The sequence below is a fragment of the Triplophysa dalaica genome, chromosome 6 (genome assembly GCF_015846415.1).
Source record: "Triplophysa dalaica isolate WHDGS20190420 chromosome 6, ASM1584641v1, whole genome shotgun sequence".
Lineage (NCBI taxonomy): Eukaryota > Metazoa > Chordata > Actinopteri > Cypriniformes > Nemacheilidae > Triplophysa > Triplophysa dalaica.
The window spans coordinates 16125079-16137070 of record NC_079547.1 but is presented as its reverse complement, the minus strand read 5'-3'; the positions used below and the strand labels follow the sequence as shown (position 1 = coordinate 16137070).

Here is an 11992-nt window from a genome sequence, read left to right as displayed (position 1 = left end):
AGGAACCTAGATACTCAATTAAACAATGTTGTCTGGTTCCACTGGTATAGCTAAAATTACAAACTATACCTTTAAAAGACAAAAAACACATAATTCTTGTTAGATTTTTTGTTGCTTTGCGTCTTCAATTATAATCATGCACATCGATGCCTGGAGCACTACAGAAATTGCCTACTTGAGATTTCACCCTGAGCTTGCACAGCTCGACTTAAAAACACTCATGCTACTATTATAATGATGAAGCGTGTCTTTAAAGCTGTTGTTGTTGTTCAAAGGGCATGTGTTGAACATTCCGCGTCATCAAAAAGTTGGGATGAGCACATCATCACATCAGCTCTTTTAGCACAAATATGGTTTGATCAAGGCTGTGTGACCAAGTGGGCATTTTTTGGCCTAAACAGTGAAATGAACAGTTCGCCCTAAAATGAAAATTCTTTCATCATTTACTAACCCTCATGTCATTTCAAACCTGTATGACTTTCTTTCTTCTGCAAAACACAAAAGAAGATATTCTGAAGAATGATGGTAACCAAACAACATTGGCCCCCGTTCACTTCAACAGTACAGTATAACCAGTACAGACACGAAACCAGTGAGACATTTCTCAAAATATCCCCTTTTTGTTTGCACAGAAGAAAAAGTCATACACATGTTTTGAATGTCTTAAGGGTGACTATATGATGACAAATTTGACATTTTCGGGTGAACGATCCCTTTAAGGCTATACAAATACAGTGCCACAGTGGCAATAAGCAGCATAGAACATATTATATGCACATTAAATGCAACATATTAGGTTGCTAGCCAATTTAATTGCAACAGAGGCAGAACTGCGCCCCACAGGTCTGCTACAAACATCTTGAATGCATCAGTATTGTGTTCCACAAGTTTTTGTTTTACTGCTTTTGGGCAAAATTTTCAAAGACAGTATGAAATCAATCTTTACATAGAAGTATGGATGGGAATATAACTATTCATCAATTTACTCCTCCCTGCTGTGACTACGAAACTCACTGCCCAGGCGAAAAGACTCAACTTGCGCTAGCATGAATATCCATGCTGGGTCGGTCTGGCTTTGGTGCGTTCAATCTGTAATATATATAATATGGTACATAAAAGATTTCACATTTCAAATTTCATTACTTTTTATATATTTTTTGAATTGCCAAGGAAACAGTAAACACTGCCAATGATGACATATTAGGAATGAGAAATGGAAGCTGATCTGCAGGGCTGACTGTGAAAGCTCTAATTCACAGGAGATGGAAGCTCCAAAGCCCAGAGGAACAAGGTCAATGGACAGAACAGTGTTTCTTTTTCACAGGGGAACCGCAGTGAGCCTTTTCCCACGCTTGGAGAGGAAAGAACCGAAGTCAGTGCCTTAAATATCAGCTTCATTATTATAATATTTATTATAAATAAATTTGAATGCACCAAGGAAAGGGCTTAGTTTTCCTGCCATGCAGTCATTTAGCTCAAAACGCGAAAATAGCCTGGACATAACTTACGGTATGCTAGTCATGAGGGGAAACAGATGACTCTGAACCAGTGGCTGGATGTCACAGAAAATTTGACATAAACAAAACTGACACGTTGGGACAGACAGTGCCTGATTTTTAAAGTATTGCTGGAATACTTATTCTTAACAGCGTCAGGGGAATGTGTTTCTCAGTGCGATCAAGACGTCCCTCGACCAGTATCCTGCGGGTCAAATGAGTTTGTATCAAAAGACACATTCTTTTCACAGGCTCATTGGCAATTGTTAGAGCTGGCATCATTAAATCAATTGGTTAATTTATTCGGTTTATATAGGAAGTATAAAGAAAAGTATTAAGTAAAAGGCAACCTGAGTCATCATTACTAAACAATTTATTATTCTATGATGCATTTAGTCGCCGATTATGCACTTACAAAACAGTCCAGCTCATGTTTGATGGATGACTGCCCAGCAACAGTAGCTGAACAATGTGGTGAAGGCTTTGTTTGAATTATGCTGCCCTCTGCTGACGTAAACAATACAAATACAAAATTAAGTTTTAATACAGTCAATGACGTCTTCACATGGCTTATATGTAATACTGTAGATATACTTATATCTGTTGTTATTTATTTCATAGTTTTCGAGTGTCACATTCTCATAGGAATATTCACCTACAGGGGATACATGTTCTTCCATATGCCGGTCGGTGTTTAACGCCTAGCCAAACTGCTAACGTTAGATGTTGTTCAATCGGATGCTCAATTTTCAATCATTTAAATCACAGTAATGGTTTGTATGATATTTAAAAAAAATTTTTTTATGTCATAGGATATTGTGTTCAACCAAACCAAATATTGCTGCCCTTGCTACAGTGACCCAGCTAACGTTAGCTTAATAGCACTTTTAGTTGTGACAGGCCTTACTGCGGTGTGGGCCGCGCGTTAAAAATACACGGTCAAGGCAGCCGCACATTTTTTTAGTATGCGCGTCTAATCGTGCACTTACGTGCACGGGTGCTGGAAGAGGTCAAAATAGATTTTTAGACTATTTTCTGCTATTATCCATCTTATTAGGACACAAATAAAACAATTTCATGATTTCTTTTTAAAAAACATGACTTTTTTAAATCGTTTTTTTATGTTTGTAGGCCTATATATGATTTACATCCAAACGGCAGAAGTATACCCATTGGCTTTTCCGTGAAAAGTCAACATTACCACGAAAAAAAAAAAGTTTTACCAGCGATTTTACATGGTAACAGCACAGATCTTAACATTTGGTGGTTCAAATACTCATTTGAGATCTCTGTTTAAGTTTTTAAAAGTATTTGTTTTATTTTTAGTGCATGATATTTTAAAAAGTCAGGTAAATGAAATTTACGCCACATATTGCTCGTAAATGGACACATGGGAATAAATATAAAGTACCTATTTTATATTCATTTTTAAAAATATGTATAGAGTATAGAGGCATATTCTACATTCATTTGGGTATTATTGCTTCAGGATTGTGCATTTTATTTTTAAGAAATCCTACAAAGTTTTTCGTCTCCCAAAAAACGCGTCCTTTTTTGTGTCATCCATAACGCATTTTATACTAAAATACAAACAGATGGTTCGATATAATCGTAACAAATTCATTCTCTGACCATTTTTATGTCACGTCCGGATAAGGCTGGAATTGTCCCAATACAGATTTAAAATACACACAACTTATATCTATACTTTTACGCTTTCATTCTTCAGGCAGCATATCAGTCTATACATTTTCTGGAGATTGATATAAACATCCCAAAAGTGGACGATACTGAATGATTGAAATACCGTTATTGAACGAGAGGTAATCCATATTATCTTGTCTTTTTATATTTATTTATCTCTTTAAACTTAAAAGGACCTATATTTTTCTCTGTTTCCTATATGTAACACTTATTATCACTTTAAACTACAATTAAATAATAACTTAAGGTATAATAATGTTTTGCATTAAAAGCGTGAGCCTGGAAAAGTGTGAGTGTGTCCGGTAGCAAAAATAATTAACAAACCCAGCTGTTGATTGTTCGGCCATGTCTGCATTGCGCATGCGCTTGCGTACATAATACACGATTGATCTAAACTACGCCACCTACAGAAACATGCGTCTAGTAAAGTAGTCTAAACTTTTTGAAATTGTATGTACTGTCTGCCAAAAATTTGCATTTTAAAAATATCATACGCAACCAATCAGAGGCATTGTATATTAAAATTGATGAGAGTGAGATGCATTTACCATTCCTGTCCATATATGTGGGCCCAAATGCAAAGGACATTGCAAAAGAAAATCAAGATACAGAGGAACTTGATCACAAATCTTAATTCTTCCTTAGCTTTTTAAGATTCTTAATCATTTCTGTTATTTTCTGATAGACCCATTTTGCCAGGGAATTTGAGGGGGATTTCATGTCAATATTTGTATAATCCTGTACCATAATAATACCATATAGTTGTGTTGTTGCTAATCTCCCACCAGGAGGCAATATTGCATAAAAAGTCTGACAGTCAAGGATGCAACTTTTCATATATGCACTATCCGTCCCATGCTATTAATAGAGTATGGACACAGCTATTGTATTCTATAATGTCTACAATAGTGTGTTGACTATGTGCTTGTGAAGAAAGAAAGTCACGAACGCATGTGGGAATTCAACATCAAGGTAAAATTTACGGTCACATACGATTTCGTGTGCGTCAATTCTTTAAATAAAGGCCGATCAATGCGAATCGCCATCACTGCAGCGCACTGGGTGTAGGCGAGGCTCGACCTTGATGCCGTATGACTCATCGCGCACTGTTTCATTGAAGATATCTGAAGACGTGGGCCATAACATGACCCAAGTCTGTGAATAGGCTGTTTAGCAACGTGCTTGATGTATCAATTATTATAGACACGTGTATATTTGTTCGGTGGCTATGCTGGGCTCTTACGTTTGCAGATCTCACTATCAGCTATGTTTGCAAAAGACAAAAACGATGAAGTACTGCTATAAAAGCCGAGGGAGGAAATTGCCTCGTCTGAATGAATTGACTCGAGAATAAAGTAATCAGCTTCTGCCATAAAATGAATGTTGTTTTACTAGCTTGTGTAAGCGGTTGTGTGTTAAGAATATAACAATAGGCGATGCATAAATGAATTATATATGAATAATTTGCCATTAAAAAAAAAAAAACACAAAAACATGCTGTATTATATGCATAAAATATGTATTCAATTATATTGTATTATATGACATTGTATTACATTTATTATATTATACTACATATAATATATTATTTAATTTTCTGTTACCACGATAAAATATTATATATATTTATACTTAAGTTCATGCTTTTAATCTTTTAATAATTAAAGTAATTCTCTGAGATTGAATTACAGCATAAACTCAAGTAGATGTAGCCCCTTTTTAATAAGCAAGAGCATCAGAACTATAGGCATGAAATGGATAAATTAGTGAGTCCAAATACAGTATATCCTGACTGTATAGCCTACTGCATAGTGTATATCTAAAAGACCATCTTCTAGCCCCTATTTAGCTAATGAAATTAAAATATTCACCCATTGTGAATGTACTAATCTTGAATTTCATCTACAAATTGATGTTGCTTTTGTGGATTAATAATGATATTCATGCGATTACTGTCTGGACATTGTTCAGTTGTATGTGGCCATGACATGATTTACAAACTCAAACCGTGACGTCTTATCAAATATCATATCAGTGGCCCTCAGACAATTTAAGCTAAATTGTGTAAGCAAACACGCATTCAAAGACGATAACCCCTTATCGAATGTAGTTCCTCTTTTCTGAAGTATTTCATTTTCTGATTGGGCGATGCACTTTCTCAGTATTGTTGGCTGTAAAGATAGCTTGAGATGAGGGAATCATGTGAACCGCTTTGGAAACTTGGCCCAAACGGTTGCCTTGGCAACTGTGTAAACCTACACTTCAGGCTGCTTGTTGCTTGTGGGCATTGATGGTTAAATATGAAACACAAGCTCGCTTGAGTCTTGCCTGTCATGTGCATAACAAGCATGTTTACCTCATGGCAGAGTGTCTGTGATTCAACCTTTGGGGAAAACAAAAAAAGCATTTAACAAGAACAAATAGGCAATTTAGAGTTGTGTTGAATATGACACATGGTGTATCAGCCTGATTTTATGCTGTTTTAGCTGAACTAGACAATACAAGATGTCAAAGCATATTCCTTTAATGAAAAAGTTGTATTCACATTCATTTAATAATAAATATTTACACACTTTGAACATTCTAAAATAATGGCTTGTAGCATTACAGATTGTCACTTAGAAAAAATACATTTACTTTTACATGATGACAATATCATGGTTTTATTTGAAATACTTTGGAGTACCAAGTAAAAACCATGGCAATTGAATACCATCGTAATGGCACAGTACTGTTTGGTATTTTTTTTTTTACAAAAAATACAAATAAGTTAAATACATTTACACATTAAATAGTCAAACGCATAATTCGTTTAAGATTACAACATACAGTACGCTTCTTTTTCAGATTGAAGGATGCTATGTGCTCATTGGCCAATTCATACTTCAGTAGAGTTCAGATGTACTGCTGACACAGTTCCTTTCATTCCCTCTATCCGACTAAGGGGTTCTTTTTGACTAAAGGGGTCTTGGAATGCAGTCCTTTATGCGATTCATAAATGACACCCATCTAGCTTCATCTCAGGGCTCTCAGCCTGCCACAAACAGCCTTTTTAGGATCCAGACTGCTCCTTTCTCGTCTGAGCTTCCATCTTTTGTAGAACAACTTCCCTTGAATCTGCCTTATTTCATTTTGGTTTATCTTCCTCACATGGCATTCAAGTTGTCGGGGCTGTTTTGCTTCTCGCCTTGGCGCTCTTTGCCATGAGTTGGTTGACCAGGTTGCGGTATGAGGCAGATCGGAGGAATCGAGGGTAACAATCCTTTTCCATGAGAATGTAGATGCGGTACTGAGCCATATCGAAGCATGATGTGGTGGGGCTATTCAGATTGGCTTGAGTCATGTCTCGAGTCTCATAGTCGATGTTAACCTGAAAGTAAGCTGGATGTGAATTCAGACATCCACAATAACAGTGAAATCTGCATAGTGATATGCATCAAATATTTACCTCTCTGGGAGCATCATTTCCAATAAACTCCTCGTATATCCTCGTGGCTTTGCATGGCAACTTGGCGGTTGACTTTGTGTTTTTGTAGTCTTCACAGGCCAGGTAGAATGCAAGGTTCTCTTCGCTAAATTCAGATTTTAGGAAAGCTCTAAAAGCATACAGTCCATCTACAACAGAGAGAGAAAAATGGGGTTAGAGAGAAAGGATTAGTTGTGCAACGTGTGTCATCAGATTTAAGTACCCCACGCAGATCAGACGGCCATGACAAATCTGTGCACTAAAGTCCCTGTTTCATCATCTAAATTACGGATGCCCTTTTTTTGGCACCTTTAGCTCGTATGTCATTACCAAAGCTGTTGTATATCTCATTAGATCCTTGAAATTAAGTTTTTTTACTTTGGTCCATTTAAACTTTGGTCAATTTAATTTCATAGAAGTTGCTTTACATATCCCGTGACATCAAATAATTCAACTGCTGTGTTCTCCCTTACTCTTGTTTGATAGGAGCTTCCCAAGAGATTCTTTCCACTCCAAACATTCATCCAAGGTCAACCTGCAAAGATGACAACCAGTCAGAGGAGAAACACATTAGCGGTGATCAACACGTAACAAAATAAAAACATTGTGTTACGAAACAATGCAGGTAAATACTGACCTTTGTTTTCTATATTTGTAGCAATAGAATAGAATGTTCCAGTCCTGCATCTGCAGAACGCCTCCCACGCATGCCTTTATCCTTTTTGCCCTGATGTTAACAAAACATTTCTTTAATACGCTGTAGATTCTAATAAATACATTGTATAAAACTGCTGCAATAGGATTTAAAACACTTCACTGATATGATTCAGTACTCTCATGCGTTATGTTTAGCTATTTAAATAACACTGCATTTAATTATAAAGAAAAGACAATGAAGTCTGAATGAGGGGATGAGCGTCATACCTTTCCAGGCAGGTGTTTGACAGCTCTGCTAGTCCTCGGCACATTTTAAAACCAGTAGGGAGGTAAATATCCATTGTGCAGTGTGGTCTCTAGGAAAAATATATCAGCAGTCTGTCTGCAACGAGGGAAGGAGAGTTTATATAGAGCAGGAGGCACAGCGTCATCGCTTGCCTCAGCCAATCATCATGCAGTTCACTCTCCACTCATATAAACTGAGCTGTAGATCTATGTGATTGCGAAAGGAGGGATAGGAGAGTTCATTGGTCAAACTAAATTAAAATGTTTTTATTTTGGTGTTCCGGTTCTTCCGATATTTCTCACACTCTGTACTACAAACATAGTTCTTACTAGAATGAAACACATCAATAAATATATCAGAGATGTTGATCATAAAATACGATTAGGTAGCACAGTGCAATGTACAGTTCAATTGAAAGAAAGCTGGCTTAGAAAAGAAGCATTGAGTCATGTCTTAACACAATTTGTTCTGTTTCAGTATTAGTTTTGTTAGTTTGTATTTGTTTGATTGTCACAGAAAGGACTAGACATATTAACTGGAGATGTCTGAGTTGAGTGTTCAAAACTTAAACACTGTAAAATGGGGTCCAATATTTAAAATTTGAGATTTCATTATTAGATGAACTTTTTAAATTAGACAATTTTTTAGGATGAAATAAAATAAAGATACAATATTTTGGATTAAGGTCAGTATTCAAACGTATACTCTTTTGTGACACTGCCATTAACTTTCCATAGAAGCACACAATATGATCTTTTATGTTTTAAATCATGCTTTCATAACATTAATAATATGGTTTTGCCATTTTATCATCTAAACAATTGAAATTGAAAAACTGTTTTGCTGATACAATTTTAATGAAACGTTTGTAATAAAGTAAGCCTCCAGACCACACTGTATATTAAGCTTCAATTGTTTGATGTTTCATAACTCGGCTTACAACGTCACCCGCAAAGCAGAATCATAGACAGGACAGGTGTTCCTAACTTGATAAAGGTTTAATATACCAGAATGATAGTACCTGAGGGAAATCCCACCTTGAACCCTTGACAAATGATGTTAAAAAAAGGCCCTTCTCGCCCATCATGATTAGCAGTGTATTGACTTAGAGTATAAAACCTGCTTGAGTAAAGACGAGGGAACTTTCGCAGCATTTGTCCTTGAGATCTTTGCGTCTGTGCTCTCATGTAAGCCATTCACTGACTCCATGGAAGCCATTTTTTAGAGATTAGCAAGACAGGTGGAGGGGAAAATAAGCTTGTTGTTCTCCTTATCCACTGCTTTTGTCTTCTTACAGAAAATATCCCTCACTAAGGGCAATTACACCTCCTTGGCTGGAGAAAGCTGGAATCTTTTTCAGACTTCTTTATAGAGATGGCAGGGGGGCGGCATTGATGCCTTTTGAGAGCAGGAAATGGGGATGGTGAAATTGAATGGAACAGGGTATTAAAGCATCTTCTACGACACTGTCACTCAATATTACCTTAGGGTACCTTTACTCATTGCCATATCTTTGTTTTGAAAAGTGGTGGAGACAGAGATGAATATACATCAATAAATTGTTTCTGTAATTACTTGTTAGGAATAGTAATGAGTAATGAGTTTGTTTCCAAAATGAGATAAAAAATCTATTTTTTATTATGTTATCATGTTTTTATTGTGTTTCATTGTGTTAGTTAGCTGTATTTTTTTTTGTTATTTTGGCTTAAATAAATATGAACCAACTGCAGTTTGATTGATATTAATTGGAATGCACATTCAAAAAAATGAGTTTTGAAAAAAAACAGTGTTATCTCAATTTGGAACCAAACTTCATCTATTGGGAGGTCCAGCTATTGGCTACTCCTCTTTTCTATTACAGCCCTTATAGTATGTAGCTATGGTGAATTACACATAAAAACAGTTTATAAATGACTTAAAATGTCACTTGTTCATTGGTTAACACGTTTTTGGGCTTGGACGCTGGATGCACAAGCAAGTCCTGAGAGTGCGGATGAAGCACGCATTTTTATACTGGCTGTGTTTCTGAAATCGCTGCTCTCTGTCTTGCGCAAATACCGAATAACTTACGAGTGTGAGCAACGGAAGATTGTGAGAAAGTGGTGCATCCATCCTGCGTTTTCCACGAGTTTTAGATATTAATGGCCCCTAAACAATGCACACATGCATTTCTTAATATTTTCCCAGAAGTGGTGGGGAAATGTCCCACCTGCATATTACGCCTATGCCTCTACTGAGTTTAATGTTCAAATGAATGGAAGAGTTTTCATACTTTATAATGATCAACCTAAATAAATCACTTTTATAAGTGCTTTATTGTTTTTCAGGATATTTTCCGTGGGAAACCATCCACATTTTATAATAAAAAGAAAACACAATGAAAGGAGACAAACATCACAGCATTACCATCAGGATAAAGGTACAAAAGATTTCGATGGGAAGTTCCTAATATGTATACATTTGGTACCAACATCTACCTTTGAGGTAGTAATATGCACTCTATTGGTCCAAATATGTACTTTTAAAAAGGGTACCGTCCAAGTCAAAGTTTTTAAATATATTTCTGACAGTGTACAATCACCCTTATGGTACTATTGCTGTAAAATTGTTATTTTGCAAGCCTTCTAGACCATGAGTTCTGTGCCCTTCAAATGACAGAATTCTTGATAAGAATGATTAATTTTTTTCACACTAACCTTGAATAAAGTATAATTGTTTTAGGGAATGTTGCTCATTTTACTGTAGTTTATCCATAATGCATGACCATATTGTGTGTATATGGTGATTCTTTACATTTTAGAGGAGTTTACTCGTATAGCAATATAGCAGGATAAATACAAAATTAAAATAAAGCTGAAAAAGGCTTAATTTAAATGTTCATTGTGTTGAAAGGGAGATAAGTTTCACCCTTCACCATTTACTCACCCCCATTTCATCCCAAACCTGTACTATATGACCTTCATCTGCAGAACACAAAATGTAGAAAAGATATTTCGAAGAATGTTGTCAATCAAACAACATTGGACACCATTGACTTCCAATTGTGTGAACAAACTAAGACATTCTCAAAATGTCTTCTTTTGTGGATCCAGATGTAATAGTCATATGCAGTTTTGAGTGACATGGGGTGAACAAATGTGATCCTGCCTGTGAAAACCCAGCTGAAGTCATTGTTTCGTTATTTTTTATTTGCTTTCTATACAAAAATCAATCAACATAACTTAAAGTAGAATTTGTGAAAAATACACTTAACATTGACTGAGTAAGACCATCTTTAGGAGCCCACATTCATTTTCTTAGCAGTAAAAAGGTCAATAAAATAATACATTTCAGTGTTATAAATGGGAATTCCTCATATAATCTATCATTTACAGCAAAAAACACACAATGCATATTGTTGTGATTTTATGGCTATGACTTTGATGTTTCTCATCTAATAATTCGGTTTTGAGACTTTGGCCTGGATTTTACAGACAGGATCACAAATTATGATTTGAAATACGCAGTCCATAGTGCCATTCGTTTAATAAGTAAAAATATTATACAACATAAAACTATTAAATGTTAAACCAAATACAAATTGGGGAAATTTTGTAAATCCATTAAAATCCCAAAATGCCGGAAAACCCCTAACACACTAACATTTCCAGCTTGTTTCCTGGCAATATGTGAGAGAGAAAAAGACTACGCACATTGACAGCAGAGTGCAAATCTCCTGCTCGAGGTTGATGTCAGCTCTAATGGTCATGAAGTGCTGTGAATTAACCCTGAAACTCAATGACTGTGGGCTTCTACGGGAATAAAACGTCAGTTTATTATTGGTAAAGGGCAGGACTTTGATGATTTCTGGCACTACTATTTAGAAAACTATTCAATTAGAAAATGATTGTAAAACACCTATTAGCACATCTTTTAAAACTGTGTATGTGTTTAGATTTGTCTTTGAAGAAAAGTACATCATGGATTCTTGATGGGTGTCGATAAACCATAAGAGACAAACATTTAATGGTTCTGTACCATTCTGGTGAAATGGTACTGAACCATTTATGATGTTGAGGAAAACTGCCAGGTGTCATAGCAGCTCAGGTATATAGCAGTGGCAAAAAGTGATGTCGAGAGGGCTCACTTGTATGATGTTTGTGTAAGGATCCAGGCTGAATGGTAAGGTTATGTTCAATTGGTGGTTGGGCCAGTATAATCAGGAGTAATGTCGTGGAGAGGTTAAGTTGTAGGTGATGCTCTTTCATCCAAGAAAGAGATGTCTAGAAGTCAGGCAGAGAAATAAAGCTGTGTATCATCTGCATATATAACTGTTTCATAACAACTTTTCTTAGTTCCTTATTGGACAATTCTCCCGGAAAAGCACGGCCACATGGCAGCAAG

The 11992-nt window shown here is 36.0% G+C and overlaps 1 protein-coding gene and 1 long non-coding RNA gene across 2 annotated transcripts; both read right to left on the bottom strand.

Moving 5' to 3' along the window:
• Window positions 1-1084: 1084 nt before the first annotated feature.
• On the bottom strand, window positions 1085-2388 carry LOC130424311 (uncharacterized). Its single transcript, XR_008906930.1, has 3 exons — window positions 2152-2388; window positions 1912-2003; window positions 1085-1701 (listed from the first exon to the last, which is right to left on the bottom strand). It is a non-coding gene; the product is annotated as an uncharacterized LOC130424311 (long non-coding RNA).
• A 3326-nt stretch (window positions 2389-5714) lies between these two features.
• Window positions 5715-7690, bottom strand: rgs16 (regulator of G protein signaling 16). The gene is made up of 5 exons (XM_056749854.1): window positions 7591-7690; window positions 7304-7393; window positions 7140-7201; window positions 6649-6815; window positions 5715-6570 (listed from the first exon to the last, which is right to left on the bottom strand). Exons 1-5 carry the CDS (start codon window positions 7662-7664, stop codon window positions 6358-6360), a joined length of 606 nt encoding a protein of 201 aa, XP_056605832.1. The 5' UTR covers window positions 7665-7690; the 3' UTR covers window positions 5715-6357.
• Between the last annotated feature and the right edge of the window lie 4302 nt (window positions 7691-11992).

Coding starts and splice junctions, on each gene's coding strand:
- rgs16 (XM_056749854.1), bottom strand. CDS start 7,664: ATGGATATTTACCTCCCTACTGGTTTTAAAATGTGCCGAGGACTAGCA. Junction 7,394..7,590: donor TCAAACACCTGCCTGGAAAG/GTATGACGCTCA, acceptor TGTTAACATCAG/GGCAAAAAGGATAAAGGCAT. Junction 6,571..6,648: donor GAAATGATGCTCCCAGAGAG/GTAAATATTTGA, acceptor GCTTACTTTCAG/GTTAACATCGACTATGAGAC.